This window comes from Dryobates pubescens, chromosome 14 (genome assembly GCF_014839835.1).
Source record: "Dryobates pubescens isolate bDryPub1 chromosome 14, bDryPub1.pri, whole genome shotgun sequence".
NCBI classification, from domain to species: Eukaryota; Metazoa; Chordata; class Aves; order Piciformes; family Picidae; genus Dryobates; species Dryobates pubescens.
In genome coordinates, this window is record NC_071625.1 from 3,250,450 (window position 1) to 3,265,728 (window position 15,279).

Sequence of the window (15,279 nt, forward strand, 5' to 3'; positions counted from 1 at the left end):
TACAAGTGTTCTGCACTGACTATCAACTGCAGAAGTAAATGGATATAAATATCTTCACAGAACAAGTACTGTGTCCATTTCTGTCACCTGTATTCCATGCTGTTTAAAATACCTAGGAAATTAATAAAGAACAAACAAACCCACAAAAGCACAAATAATTTGAAGTCAGAGAGGCAGATTGAGTTCTTTTTGAAAGGATCAGCATATTTAATTCAAGACCAAAAGCTGTTAGTTCCCTTAGTTAAATCTACAACTAGAGAAAGGATGTTTCTAGAAGTAGATAATAATTCAAGCAGCAGTATGAAGATGATCTTATTATCTAGGAGCTAAAGGCAAATTAAGTATAAAGGTAAGTTCACCCAAAAAAGGGTAATACAGCATATTTCTAAATGTGATGTTTTCAAATGAAGACAAGAACTCTGGAAAAACCAGCACAACAGAATATCTAGACAACATGAGATGAGCTTGGTTTAGAAATTATTATTCTATTGCCTTGCATTACAGAGGCTAAGAGAACAACAAAATAATTATTCTGATATGAAACTCAGACAACCAATATATTGCTTAAAAAGTATCATCATTTACATAGGTAGATGCAATTTTTTTTTTGCATGTGTACCTAAGTGCCCCACTTCAAGATATTTAAAACATTTTCAAGTGAACAATAGATAAATCCCCTTAAGAATATTCTTAAATAAATTTGCTTTAATTTGTCATTAAGACAAGACTCACATTTTAAAACATCTGTCAGGTGCTGTAAGCTAGATATTGTAGACTACATTTAAGACACTTTATTAAGATGTTAGTAAGTTCCCAACTACTACACAACAGGTAAAACAAGACATAAAATGTTCACTTTTTTCAAAAACATACTGAACTCAGATTAATACAGGAGAAGTTATCGAGGTAAGTCACCAAAAACACACTGAATGAGACTTTCAAAGTGTGGGTAATTAGGATGAACAAGATTAGGAACTTAGGAGAAGAGGAAAAGGAATTAAATATGAGGACTTGCATGCCTTACAAATTTAGAGTCTTTTTAAATTTCTTTTGCTTTGGGCACTTCCTGGAGGAGCATCTTTTTTGTTCTTCTGTTTTGCAGATAAACTGCTACATTCTTTTGACCCATGGAAAGCCTGCAGACATAAGATACAAAACTCAAATGCACACACATCTCTGCTGCACTGTCCCCGTTTCTTTACCAATTGATATTTAGCAGGATATTGACATCTGGGACAGGGCTTTAGAGCTTCGTCAGTGAACAGAGTTTTAGCAACCTGTGGCAAGAGGAAGAAGAGCAGAGCTACTTAGTGCTTGTAATGAAACATTTCTTAAAACTGAAAGTGAAGAGCTTCCTTACTACCTACTTTTAAGTAGGCCTCCCGTCTGCTAGTTGAGTGGGGAACAGAACTGCATCTCCTGGGCGTGACTTCAATGTGTGAAGGTGGCATCTGTGCTAAAGGAGTTCTGGCTTGAGCTTGAACAGGCCTTAGAGCAGATCTGTTGAGAACATGAAGCCTTGTGGCAGCATCTTCAGCTTTCAAGAAAGATTCCTGGCAAAGTTTATAAAGAAAAAAAAGAAGCAAATAAAAAGCAGCAAGTTAGGGGTTTATTTCATTTGGGATTTGCAGCTGGGTTTTGCTGCACAAAAGAAATAAATCATGTGTAGTGCACACATTCAATGAGAAAACAAGAGACAGGAACCGTTAAACACAGAGTCCCGTGAGCAGGGTAAAAAGCCAGCTGTCTTTTTGTACTCTACTGATGCTCAAGTCTCTGAATTAGGACACATCTCAATGGCAAGCATGGAAAAAGCAAACAGAAGTTTTATCACAATTAAAAGCAAGGCTCCACTGAAGTGTGGACATACACACATGGAAGATTTGAGCAGTAATGCTGCTAATAATACGCTTACTTGTCTACACAGCCCTTCAACTTCTGTATTTCCCCACTGAGGTTCACGGAAGGAAACTTAGACACAAGCAGTGCTGAAAACCAGGAAATACTCTAGACTGGGTCCTACAGCACTGCAGACTAGAGTGAAATGGAAAATGAGGAACAGCATGACACAAATGTATGAGTAAGGTTTAAATCTAAAGCCCGAATCAGTCAATGAAGAGATCCTCCAGGATTCTCAAGGAGAGGGGAAGGAGGAGAAGATGAAAAAGGGAAAAAGAAAGAAGAAAGTCACACATGGCTGAAAGACTAGTACTCAAACTGACAGCTGAAGAGCAACAAAACCTATTACACTCATGTTGGAATCCTCCACATATTCATATTAGAACTGTATCTATCGCCTACTGCTCTGTAGCTTTACAAGATGTTTCCTCTTTCCTTGGAGCTGTCTTCTTTCACACCTAAACAACCAACCACCTTTGAGATGAACCTTACCCCAGCCGCTTCTCTCAGGTGTTTTACGTACAACTTCCTCCTCTCATTTGCACTCTTATCTTGCACAATGATTTCACGCCAGTTTTTGCTTACTTTCCAAATGCTGGAATAAATTAATGAAAAATGATCTGCTTTCACATCTTTACCAAGTAGTACAGAAGCCATGACAGCAACACTACCTTTGTAAAGATTTTTTGCATCATTTCATATACTGTTGGTTATTTTACAGACCAATGCTATATACTAGTTCCCTATATTGATCTGTTAGGAAACATCTCTCCTACTCTTACACACCACTGCATAGAATAATAAAGTCTGGAGAACAATTGCAACATAAACAATGCCATGGATCTTTGGCTTACAACATTAAAAATGTTTCTTTTTTCTACATCAACCACTCAGTGAGGCTTGTTTCAAAAGTTATACATTTCTGTTAAGTGTTCTGAAAACATCTGTGCCCTCTGAGTATACATGGCACTCTTGACTTCCTTGAAATAAGTGACAGTTTATATCAATTTAAAAATTAATCTAGAACATTACTTAGGAAAGAAAATTGTAAGCAACTTTGTGCCTAGAAATAACTGAGGAAATGAAATACACAAGAAAAATAAATGCAGAAAATGTGTTTTGATCACTATGCATTATTGAGGAACTCATAATCAGAAGACATTAATTTCTTTAAGCCTGGGAAGTAAAGATACTTCTAAAAGTTATAAATGCCATAATTTAGTTTTAATTTCCACATTTGGCTTGGATTTTAATTTCCCCCGTACAATATATTTTTAGAACTACACAGTAAGAGCCATTTGGTTAGTGGTGATGCAACTCCTTAATTTCCTCACAAACAAACAAATTCTATTGCAAACGTTGCTATTCCAGGAGTTATTCTGATCTGTTGGCAGAAACAGTTTACTCCCTTTATGGGATGAAGGGGAGAGAAGCAGTTGTACTTACCTGCATAGGCTTTCAACTGTCAAAGCATCTAAAACTATAGCAAGAACATGTTTTAAATTTCTGTATTTTAATTCTGTTAAAATATCTAATTTTTCCAGGCCCATTTTCTTGCCAATAAGTCCAGCAAGAACACATTCTAGTGCAAATATTTCCGTTGTGTCAATATTCTCCGATATTTGATTTTGGTCTGATCTTTGTCTTTGCAAGCAAATTTCCTGAACCATTTTCAGAGCTGGAGTTCTTGAGAGATCTCCATAACTTACAAGCAGGTCTTCACTGGGCTGCTCTGAAACTAAGGCACGGTCCTCAGTAACAAAGTTTCTTCCTTCTGTTACCGTACTTCCTGAACTAGGAGGACAGCCCTGATTATCTTCCGTCTCTGACTGTGAGCCCTGCTCCCGAAGAGTGGAGAGCCTTCTAACTCTTTCAAGTTTTCTTGTCTTTCTTTTACTATCCACAGTTGTGGAACCTCCTTTATGGTTTTGGAAGCACTCTTGGAAAGATCCCTCGTGGTCAGATAAATCTCCTGATTTGTCCAAAGGAAGTGAATTATATCCACTGTCCTCAGGTGTGGACAGATCTGGGTAACTTGCCGTCTTCACAGGGGAAGAGTTTGTATCGCATAGTTCAGGGTTGAAGTTCTCTACAAGATTGTTGATATGAGTCAGGAGCTTCCCCTCATGGGCCTCAGGTAACACACAGTAAGCAGGAATCCCAGGCAACCCATCACTTCCACCCATGAGGACACTTTCGTTGAATTCATTGGCAGTACTAACAGCAGCATCCTTGCACTGAATGGGAGATAAACATTCTGGTTCTAGCAACAAGGGCTCCGCACATTTGGACTCATCCAGCGTGGAAGTCCTTTGTTGTAGGAAGGAAAGCCTCCGCTTCGGGCAATCGGGATGAAAGTCCTGAGGTTTTGAAGTGCTAGTTGTCAGGGGTCTGTAGCTTCCATTTTTTGGGGAATCTGAAGCAGTTTGTGATAGCTGTTCTTCAGGGCTCAAAACAGAAGAGAATAATTTTTTCTTGCTGCTTCCGGAAGAGCTAGCCTGTTCTTCACAGCACCCTGCAGTTGTGCCAGCTGGAAGGGTCTTGGATAACAGCAGCCTCCTGCGCAGTGAGCAGCTTTTCCTACTCACTTTAGGAGTTTCAAAGAAATTTTCACTCCTATTTGCTCCTCTTCTCTCTGACAAGGAGATAGAATTCAGCTCATTTTCAATAGAAGATGACACGGAAAAGAGAGCACTTGGGTCAATGTGCTTGGAATGCTCTTGCAGGGGTGATAAACTCGTTACATTCAGTGCTTCTTTATGCTCTTCATCAGGATCTTTGACTGACTTGTTGCATTTGCTGTCCAGAAATACTGAAGTGCAGCATGTGTCTTTAAAACTGGAGTAGCTCAAATGACTGCTGAGAGATGTTAGTCTATTTCTTTTAAGAATATCACACATTACTGAATGACTGTCTGACATCTTCTGCTTGCCACTTTGACTCTGTCAGTGAAGATACCAGTGCTATTTCTGAAACAAACCATAAAATCAGTCACCAAAATGCCCTGAAATTAGTAAGAAAGACTTGTGCAAGTCTATAAAAATAGCAGCCATGAAAAAAATTCTTTTCATTCACCTTGGTAGAAACAGTGCTGATACACAAACATGAAAATAACTTCCAATCAAGTGGCTGGTCAGAACAACTGATTAAAATGCAAAAAACACTCTAAGGGAAGGCAATTTACAACACACATCCAGTTAGCTAATTAATCTTTCAATTCTCATGCAAGGAAAAACACTTCAAATATGTGATACAGTAACTAAAGTCTAATTTGTGTTGAAACCAGCAACAAAACTCCCTCTCATTCCAATAGAATCAAGATTTTGATTAGGACTGTGTTATTGCTTTATCCAACCAGTGACAGTTCAAATAGTTCAGACTTCAAGAACTAACAGCAGCTCTGCTAGCAGAGGAGCTTACAGGGGGGAAAAAGCAGCATTTTCTCCTTGAAAAATAACCAAACTAAAAGGATTAATCATAAAGTCACAAGTCCAGAAAAAAAAAAAAAAAACACTTCAAAAGATAGGAAAGATGCATGAAGAATCTGTGTAGTGATTTGCTACCCTTCAGTTGACTACTTGTGCTATGAGCAGAGGACTACATCACCATAGCTCTTTTTTCTAAGCTGAGAAAGACCTACAAGAAGAATTGAGGTTTCAATTTCTATGCCAAATTTTGGTCAACTGCTGTTAGTTAGCAAACATTGATAGAAGGTATTCACAGAGTCACAGAATGTTAGGGGTTGGAAAGGACCTCCAGAGATCATCAAGTCCAACCCCCCTGCCAAAGCAGGATCACCCAGGGCAGGTCACACAGGAACACATCCAGGCAAGTTTTTAAGTTCTCCAGAGAAGGAGACTCCAGGCAGCCTCTTCCAGTGCTCCATCACCCTCACCACAAAGAAGTGTCTCCTTGTGTTGAGGTGGAACCTCCTGTGCTCTAGCTTGTAACCATTTCTCCTTGTCCTATCACTGGGCACTACCAAAACCAGACCATCACCTTCATCTTGACACCCACCCTTCAGATATTATTAAAATAATTCAAGCAAACCTGTGTTTCAAATCACATCAAAATGACAGGGAAGAAACAAGCAAATAAAAAAAGAAGAAAAATGAAACAAAAAGTTGTGCAGCGGTAGGGGAGAGCAGAACAGCAGCTGATGAAACAGGGAGAGCTCGAGTGAAAGCCCGCAGTGTCCTGTAGCTACAGCAGCGTCCGGCAGGAGGAGCCTGAGAGCTTCCCACTGATTTTGAGGCGAGTCCAACTTTGGAGAAGCCACTGCTGTACAGACCCAGGACACAACACACCCCACTACACACCTCAGGTTTGCATGCACATGCTTGTTTCAGAACGTATTACTTGCACAAATTGGCATTTAACACAAGCTCTCGTGCTACAAATACAGTACCGGAGGGAAAGCCTTTTTGGATATGCCAAGCATCTCCCATAACAGAGCAACATACTGCTTATATCTGTAAGAGATGCCTAATAAAATTTCTTATGACTTGTCTAGTGTTCTATAAGGACTTCCTTTTTTATCAGGAGAAAAGTTTCGTCTACTAGTTTGGTAGCACCAAGTCTTTGTCATTTGAAGTAATCCCTGAAAGTGGTTTTAACCTTGCTTTCAATATCCTAAAACAGTTGTGCAGGGAAGAGGAGACTGGTCACAGAGCAAGTCAGTTGCAGAGGAAAGGACCTGGAATCCATATCTACTAAGTGCAGATTCTTGTGTTTAATACATTTTTCATACCTATTATTAATGTTGTAGTTTTCAACTTGATCTACAAATCCACAGCTTTCTGTGAGACCTGCAAACTTTCTGGAAGCTTACAGAAAAAAAACCACAGTCATATTCAGAGACACTAAGTTAAGAACAGGGTTCAGATGTATAGACAAGAAGTAACTTCTGACAAGCTTAATCTTACAATATTCTAAGGAAGCAAAAATGTTGGTTACTGGAAGACAACATAAATGGTGCCTATAACTGAGACATGAGACCTAGGATGGAGTTTGATACTTAGCTTACATTCCCCAGGAACACACACTGCACATTTATGCCTTGAACAAAGTGCTTTCTGTCCCTATTTGTCACAGATCACCATTGATAACAGATAAAGACAAAATTTTGGTCATGCAAGAATATTTTCCTCTGTTATTTAAACACGTATCACAGCTGCAGCAAAAAGGGATTCTGTTCTTTGAACACCCATATCTAAGAACAGAAACGTCGTGAATACCTTCAAAGCTATTAACCCTGAAGATAGCACAGTTGAGTCCTGTCTGTAAGGGGCAGATCACTTACCCTAATTTGTGAAGCAACTCGAGATCTTCCAAAGCAAGAGTGCTGTATTGAAAGTATTGTGTACCCCTATGGATAACCTGAAGTGAGAAAGAATGTGGGGAGGAAAAGACAGAGGCATAAAAGAAACATCACCCGTCTGAGACACAGTTTTCAGTTCGGCTCGATATGTATTCACTGCAATGTCTAATTACCCAGCGAGGAAGACAATCGACGGCTGCCTAGAGACCAACACCCTAGGGTCTCTCAGTCACCTGGGATGCCGGACACGAGCAAAGCAACAGCTTCAACCAGCAATTCACTGGGCACAGGAAACAGACCGTAGAGGTCCCCTACCACCGAGTGCCGTTGAGGCTGTTGGCGGGGCTCCCCGAGAAAGGGCGAAGGCAAGGAACTCCCCCTCCCCGGCTGGCTGGAGAGAGCTGGAATCCTGCCGCCTCAGCAGTTCGCTGCCTGGCTCTGGGGCCCGTTGCCTTAGCGAGAAGCCGCTTCGCTTCTCTCCACCCACAGCGGCTCCTCGCGTGCGGCTACCGCTGCGTTCCCTCGCTTGGATTTGAACTGCCCGCCCTGCCCAACCGCTGCCGCGCTGCCTTCCCGCCTCCTCCACGCTGCGGCCCTCGGGCGAGCGGCGCCACCCCGGGACCAGGGCAGGGCGGCGGAGGAGGCCTGAGTACAACGGCACTGCCGAAAGGGAGAGACCGTTTCTCCGGGGCACTGGAAAATACCGTTAAAGCTCGGCTTCTCTCTCACTTCATACTTCAGCCTTGCGGTCCCTGCCCCACCCAGCCCACCATTAATAGCGCCCCTGAGGTCCTTCCGCCCCCTGCTCTGCCCCTCAGGCGCCCTGTGAGGGTGAGGTTTTCCCGCCGCTGAGAGCCCGCTCAGCTCCCTACTGAGGGGCGGCTTCAGGGACGCTGCTCGATCCCAGCCAGAGACTTCGCAGATAATCAACAGTCTCTGCAACACAGCCTTTGAGTTATAAGGATGCTAATTAGTTCGAGTTAAGTAGTACATTTACACCTGACGGCCCAGGAACAATTACAGAGAGTTGGTTCCACCTCCTTTCAATCAGCTGTCAGTGGGTGGGAGATGCCCTGTGACGCTGACTAATTCTTGCCGTGCTTGTAATTAATCTGTATTTTTTTTAAGTGAAATCAGTAATAAATAAATACATAAATAAAACACGAGTACATGGGCGCCTGTTTTCCCTGATCTGGTTACAGACAACGCGGGGCTACACACGCTCATCTGGTACCTGCTGGCTGCAAACGGGAGAAGGGGGCTGCCGGTGAGGAGGAACCGTCAGGCCTCGCAGCGGCTGCCCCAGGGGCTTCTGCCGCACAGGGACATTAGAAAGGCCAAATAAATCATCGCTGTGTTCTGCTGGGTATTACTCTCTTTTACCTCACTAGCGTCACATCTACCCACGGCTATCTTTACATTCTCTGGTTCTTTACCTGCTTACACCTTGCAGTTTTCTTTCTCCCTCCACCAGAACAACGTCGGAGATGAAGGAGAGATGTAAAACCGTCGTGTGTGACTTTAAAGGCAACACTTATCTCTAAAGAAGGAAATTAGAGGCTTCCCAATGAAATGCCAAAATTAAATAACATAATTCCCGTACGTAAGGTTTGGGAAGTTTGCAACCTTCCCTTCGGAAACTTTCATCCCTCCCAGCCTCTCACAACCCACCCGGTGGAGGGACAGTGACTGTCGACCCCTGGCAGGCTGAGAGGGGCTGAGGAAACATGGAGATGAAAAGTTACCTATCCAAAATGCGGTATTTTTAGACAAAGAACATTATTTGATGTGACTACAAAGTAACAGTTATGGATAAAAAAGACAAAGGCTCTTGGAGTACATCCCGTTTTCGTTTTAGGGGGAGAAATAATTTGAAACTTTCTGGAATTTAATGCAAGTTTTGTGAAAGTGCTTTCTATAACCTCATCTATTTCACATGAATCAGAGCAAATTGTTTCTCAATTCGTTGTATTTGTTTATAGAATAAATTATTACTTCTGTTAAACTGGCTTCTTAAAGCAGGACACAGCAGCTGCAAGTTCTGTCTCTGGCACTCAAACCTGGATGGATTTATGTAACGTAGATCAAAAACTGTAACAAGTTGTAATTGAGGCATTTAATGCACTGCATGGAAGCATCACGCCAGAAAGAATGTTATTTTTACCTCCCAAACAACCAACAAACCCACACAACCAACAAACCCACACAAACAAAAATAAACCAACCAAAACTTGAGAAAGTCACTTCTAAACATACAAATGGACGTAAGACAGCCTGCACCTCCCCGCGCTGCGCTCGCCTGCAGCCTCCTTTCCTTCCCATGTCAAAAAGTATCCCTGCACTTCCCCGCCTCGCCCCACGAGCCTTCCTTCCCGCTGTCCCACTCCTTTCTCAAGAGCTGTGCCACTTCTTGGGACCGTGGAGGTCTCCCACATAGTTTTTCTGCTACTCCACATCAGAGGAGCATCTTTGGGGCTAGTGTTTATCATCCCGTCAGTGTGGGTTCTTACTGGTTATCAGAATCGCCTGCAGTAACAGATGCTTTAAGATATAATAAACCATCCTGGTTCTCCAAGGGAATAGTTAAACGATGGCAATAATCAATCGATCGCATTATTTCCTTCTTAACAGGGGGGAGTTTATTTTCACGGAATTAACTTTAACTGACATTTTCATGGTGGTATCGTTACTACAGCCTTTTAAAATTATGGGCTGACAAACGCATTTTAAAGCATAAAACGAGCCTGGAGAAACAATACCAAATTTTAAACTTATTTATTTACGAAACAGCATTTACCAGGGAAGGAAGGGTTCCGGTTTATTTTCCTTCCTCTGCTTGGTGTGGGCAAATGCTCACCCCTTCGGAGACGACGCAGGGAGTGACAGCACGGCGACGCTAGAACCCAGGCGAAAGCCTCTGCATTTCACACAGCGTTTCTCCTGCATCTGCTTTATTCTGGCACTCCAAAAGTTACCTTTAGCTTTATCCATACACAGCAGTATGGAGACGCAGGCGAGTTGTCAACAATCATTGCTGTATTTTCATTACATTGAACTTAAATACAGAACTGGAAAACCCGCAACTGTTTACAACTCAAGTTTCTTTCAGATAACCTGTGTATGAAGGCGATTTTCTACTATGAGAATAAATTACAGCCCATGAAACCCCACCATGTACACCAACGCATTCGGGTGCTTAGGAAGCATGTTTTATTCAGAAACAGGAAAAGAAAAACCTTTCCTTAAACTAGGGAAGTTTTAGGAGGATGATTTAATTTCATCTGGCATATTCACAAAACGCAGTATTCTGCTGAGCATTTGTCTCCAGGACAGCAGCCGGTACCACGAATCTCGTCACGGCAGTCGCCGGCGCTTGAAACTCTATTCTAATACGACCCCGTACTTAAAAATACACGGCATCGCAGCTTGCAACTTCGGTTTAATACGGGCACGTATGATACTGCCCTCAACATTAATATATCAATATACGGCCTTTTATCTATGAGTCCTCGCTAAAATGCTTCCGAAACCATGAAAGATCTTAAGGGATCACACTTCGGCTATTCAAAACTGCGCTGCCGGAAGATAGCTGTCAGCTTTCTCCGGAGAAAAATGACGCTGCTATCCATATGACAACCCCGGTATTTAAAAATGCCCCCAAAGACTCCGTGCTTTTCTCCGAAGTGGCTAACACCGACAGCCGAGCACTCGTTACTTTCTCGGTGCCGTTATTCAGCGGGGAGCAGGCTGGAGCTGACGGCGCGGGCAGGGCCGCGCTGCGGCAGGGCCCCGGACGCGTGCGCCCGGCACGGTGCTCATCGCTGGCTCGCGCGGCCGGCAGCGCAACGGCACGGCCTGGGGTACGCGGAGTGCCATACGCGGGGCTCAGGAGCGGGCCGCCGGCCACCGCGCGGGCAGCGGAACGGGCGACGGCAACCGCTCCTCCCGCCGGCGCTGGTTGTGTCGTCATCGGGCGGCGCCGAGGAGACGGCGAGGTCGGTGGCGTTGGTTGTGCCCGCCGGTGAGTATTTGCGCTCGCCTGGGGCTTTCGGGCTTCTCCCTTCGGTAACCGGTGGACCTCGTCGCCGCGGGATAGGGGTGATGTGGCTGTGGCGAGCAGGGAAAAGCCCGGCACCGCCTCCTGGGCTCCCCTTCTGCGCGAATACCGTGCGATGCGGCGGGGGAGGCCCTGATGCGGTGTTGGGCTTTGTTATATTTGGATGGAGATACTGAAGTGATTGTGTATGCCTTGACAAAAATAATTTAAACCCCCTCCAAACCTAGTGTGCATGTTGTGTGTTGTTTGGTTGGTTTTGTTTTTTTTAGATCATGGATTCTCAGAAGGACGTTCAGCCTCCAAAGCAGCAGCCAATGATTTACATTTGTGGAGGTAAAGACATCAGTGAATATTTTTTACTTGTTACTGGTGGCTTTGTGTTTTAATAATGAAGAATACGTAAATACCAATAGCTGCAGTGTGGATCGTGATGTTTTTTAGCGCTTTACACACCAGTGGTACCACATACATGGGGGATATATGGATACTGGTGTGGAACTAATTCACTGAAGCTTGCGTTGCTCTAACTGAAGTGCTGTAGTCAAATTCTCTTACCTACAGATAAGTCAACACATGTTGGCTGTTTTGATTTGTCACTTCAGAAGTCTCTGAAGTGTTTTGTTTTTTAAGAAGGTAAACGTGACTTTGGAGGGCAAACCAAAGTTTTTGTCAGTAGACAGTCTAGTTTTATTGAGTGGAATATTTCCTGAGCAGCAATAATTGGGTGATTTTTTTAGGAAGATCCTCTTTGATCTTAATATAAATAGAGTTTGCTTATTATTTTTTTTCAGCAGTATCTTAATAACATTCAGCTCTTGATACAGAATCACTAAAATTATTTTCTGTTATGTTTGTTTGCCACAAATATGAATTTTACTGTTACGACATCTGAATGTTATCTGTGCATTAATGATGCTGGGTTTGTTTCCCACTGCCTTTATCTTCTTCCATCACCTCAGAATGTCACACAGAAAATGAAATAAAGGCAAGAGATCCTATCAGATGCAGAGAATGTGGCTACAGAATAATGTACAAGAAAAGGACAAAAAGATGTATCCTTTTACACATGCACTTGGGTGCATTTGGGAAGCTGAGAATGGAGACAAGGTATAAGGGAAATTGTCGGCGACGGAGACTGAAGTCAATACGGATGACCAATATGATCTATTATTGTCCCTTTATTGTTCCAGTATTGTACGAGTATGGTGCGAGCATAGTGAGTACAGTATAGCAAAGTGAAGTGCATATTAAGGGAACTTCGGAGAGCATCATTAGCATAGCTTTGTTGGCTCCCCCTGAGTGACCACACATCGTACTATTACGGATTATTGGTCAAACTACTAATAACAGGTGAGGTTGTTGATGCAGGTGCACGTCCTGTTATTCCAAGATAACTCTCTATGTTTATAGCTACCAGTGCCCTGCTTTAGTCACATGCTGCAGGCACAGCACTGTTTTGCTACACTGCTAGCCACTTCTGCATTTATGCTGAGCATGGCCTACCACCGTGTCAGGCTCTAGGCCTACACTGTCAGATAGCTCACACTGCTCGTCGCTGGCATTGCCACAGGAAATAGAATGGAAAATCTGAGTACCCTTGTAAGAATCCTGTAAGGCCAGAAGTCAGTACAGTAGAGCAAAATACTAGAGGGAAATTTCTGCAGTGTGATTTGACATCTTGTTTTCTTTTCTGGCACTCTGTTTTTTTTCTCCCCTTTTCTATGCAAAGCAGAATAAGCTGTGATAGTCTGTGTGCTGTACAGTCAACTCAGCCTTTTAAGAAAAGTGGGATGGGGTCAATTAAAGATGAATTTTGAAATGGTTTTATGTATTTAGTTGTGACTTTGGATGTAAGCAGTTGTGGTTTTTATCCCCTCTGCCCCATCCCCCAAATCTTTCTCCCTGTTTTCAACTACAGTGTAGTTTTCAACTACAGTGTTTTCAACTACAACACTTGTTCTTTTAATTTCCTTTAACTGCACTATTCCAGTGGTGGTTTTTGATGCCCGATGATGTCCACTGAAGATACAGCAGCTTTGTGATGCAGTTTAATCTCTTTGATGACTGCTTTGTAAATCCATTTATGTACCAATGCCTACTCTTTACTTGTTTTAAGAGATTGTAATACTAAATTTTCCTGGCATATTAAACTTTGTTTTTTAAGTTAAGTGGTATTGTATTATTTTTGAGAGAAACATTTCATCCTTACATTAACAAGGTTAAAATGCAGGTAAACATTCCTTAAGCTCCTGGAAACTGCATAAAATAACTGTGGTTTGGATGGATTCCACTGAAAAGAAATAGAAAGCTACACAAGGTTGGGTCTTGTTATAGATGACTCCAGGTAAAAGTTTCTGGTCACAATTTTGTTGGCAATAAAAGACCATAAAAAGGCAATAAAAGCAAGCAAAGCAACCGGTTGGGCATGCAAAGGTACCAAACTTTACCTCCACAGCAGCTTTACAATAGCATTCTTCATCTTATATAGTTACATCATCTACATAAACAAACTTATGCTAAATAGAAGGTAGGAATATGATAAGGAGTCTTAGGTGGGTAGATCCTTGCTCATGCGCACTCTGCATGGTAAGGGTCCTCCCGAGTGTGGAAAGATGAAGTAAATGAGTCATCCTCAAAGTTGTCCACTTTCACACATGCTCAGTTGTCTAGGCTTCTTATCTAAAGAAAACAAATCCCCAGTTCTGAATAGAACTGAGTGTTTATCTTAATACAGCTTCTCCTCAGCCTTGGTGTCTCAAATTAGCCAAACACACTGTTTAAGTCTGTAAAATATGCAGCTCCCCCTTTGTCATCAAAACAAGCTCCTGCAAGCTCCCCAATCACCCTTTAACACAAATCACAGAATCACTAGTATATTCATAACAGGTCTGAAACATAGGTCTGCATTTCAAGAGAGGAAATCTCAGAAGAACTTCAGAACACCCAATTGGAAACCCAGTTGTGGAGGAAGTATCAAAGAAATAATCTCTCAGAGATGAGAGGAGGAAAGCAAGGTAAACAAACAGAAGCAATGGGTAAACAGAGATTTCCAAACTGCTTCTTGACTTGGTTGTACTTAAGGAAAGCACTAGGTCTGTACTGTAATTTGGATAGTGTCCCAAAACCAAACCAGCATCTTGTTTTGTCTCTGATAAAAAAAATCCAAATGACTATTTTGTATTGATGAGCCAAAACTTTCTGCATCTGTCTGGAATGTGTGTTAAGTAATACTGAAATACCCTTATAACTAAAGTGTACTACAAAGTCCTGCTGGCTCATTTAGCCTCCTTAAAGTGCTTCCAAGTCTCCATGGTGCCAACGATTCTGCTCATGTTGAAATAACGTGTTTAACTCTTAGCAGTATGGTAAAGTATCCCTGTTACAGATGGCATGACCAGGTACTGGCTCATAAATTAACTGCAGTGGGTTGGATTAGGAAATAAAAAAACATTCTTGAAATTTTGTAGCTGTTTAGGTAAGATTTCCTTAGGTAGCTTACCTGACCTTCACTCTTGAGAGGTTTCTTACCTAGGTTTTTCCTTGGAAGCCAGGCATACGCAAGTGATAACATTTTTACTACACAGTTGCTGTCCGTTGGCATGCATAGCGTGTGCCTCATGCCTGCACAACAGGAACAAGGCATCAGCTTTTGTCGTGGTATCATAGAATGGCTTATGTTGGAAAAAGGACCTCAGAGATCATCTACTCTCTCCCCCCCCATCCCAGGGATGAGGTCTGGCGTTGAGTTGCCCATTGAAGAGAGCGCAGTACCAGTACTACAAAAGGCCTGGAGCGGGCAGGGGGTGCGTTTGGCTGCGCCGTGGACAGGCTGTGCGCATCTGCCATCCAAACGAGAAGAGCATCTGCTGCAGCCAGGAAAAGTGTGGAGCCGCTGTAGAAAACGGGGCCGGGGCACTGTAGGACTGACGGCAGTGCTGTAGGCACCCGAGGCGCCCGGCGTTGGGAGGGTCTTGGCTGTTGTTGGTTTTTCGTAGATAAATAA

General features: G+C 42.7%; 2 protein-coding genes across 2 annotated transcripts; one reads left to right on the top strand and one right to left on the bottom strand.

The window, feature by feature from the left end:
• Nucleotides 1–1,028: 1,028 nt before the first annotated feature.
• On the bottom strand, nucleotides 1,029–4,820 carry FBXO43 (F-box protein 43). The gene is made up of 4 exons (XM_009898165.2): nucleotides 3,346–4,820; nucleotides 2,392–2,494; nucleotides 1,368–1,553; nucleotides 1,029–1,277 (listed from the first exon to the last, which is right to left on the bottom strand). The coding sequence occupies exons 1-4, from the start codon at nucleotides 4,818–4,820 to the stop codon at nucleotides 1,029–1,031; spliced, it is 2,013 nt and encodes a 670-aa protein (XP_009896467.2).
• A 6,387-nt stretch (nucleotides 4,821–11,207) lies between these two features.
• Nucleotides 11,208–13,373, top strand: POLR2K (RNA polymerase II, I and III subunit K). The gene is made up of 4 exons (XM_009898164.2): nucleotides 11,208–11,240; nucleotides 11,546–11,609; nucleotides 12,236–12,328; nucleotides 13,267–13,373. Exons 2-4 carry the CDS (start codon nucleotides 11,549–11,551, stop codon nucleotides 13,287–13,289), a joined length of 177 nt encoding a protein of 58 aa, XP_009896466.1. The 5' UTR covers nucleotides 11,208–11,240; nucleotides 11,546–11,548; the 3' UTR covers nucleotides 13,290–13,373.
• The last annotated feature ends 1,906 nt before the right edge of the window (nucleotides 13,374–15,279 follow it).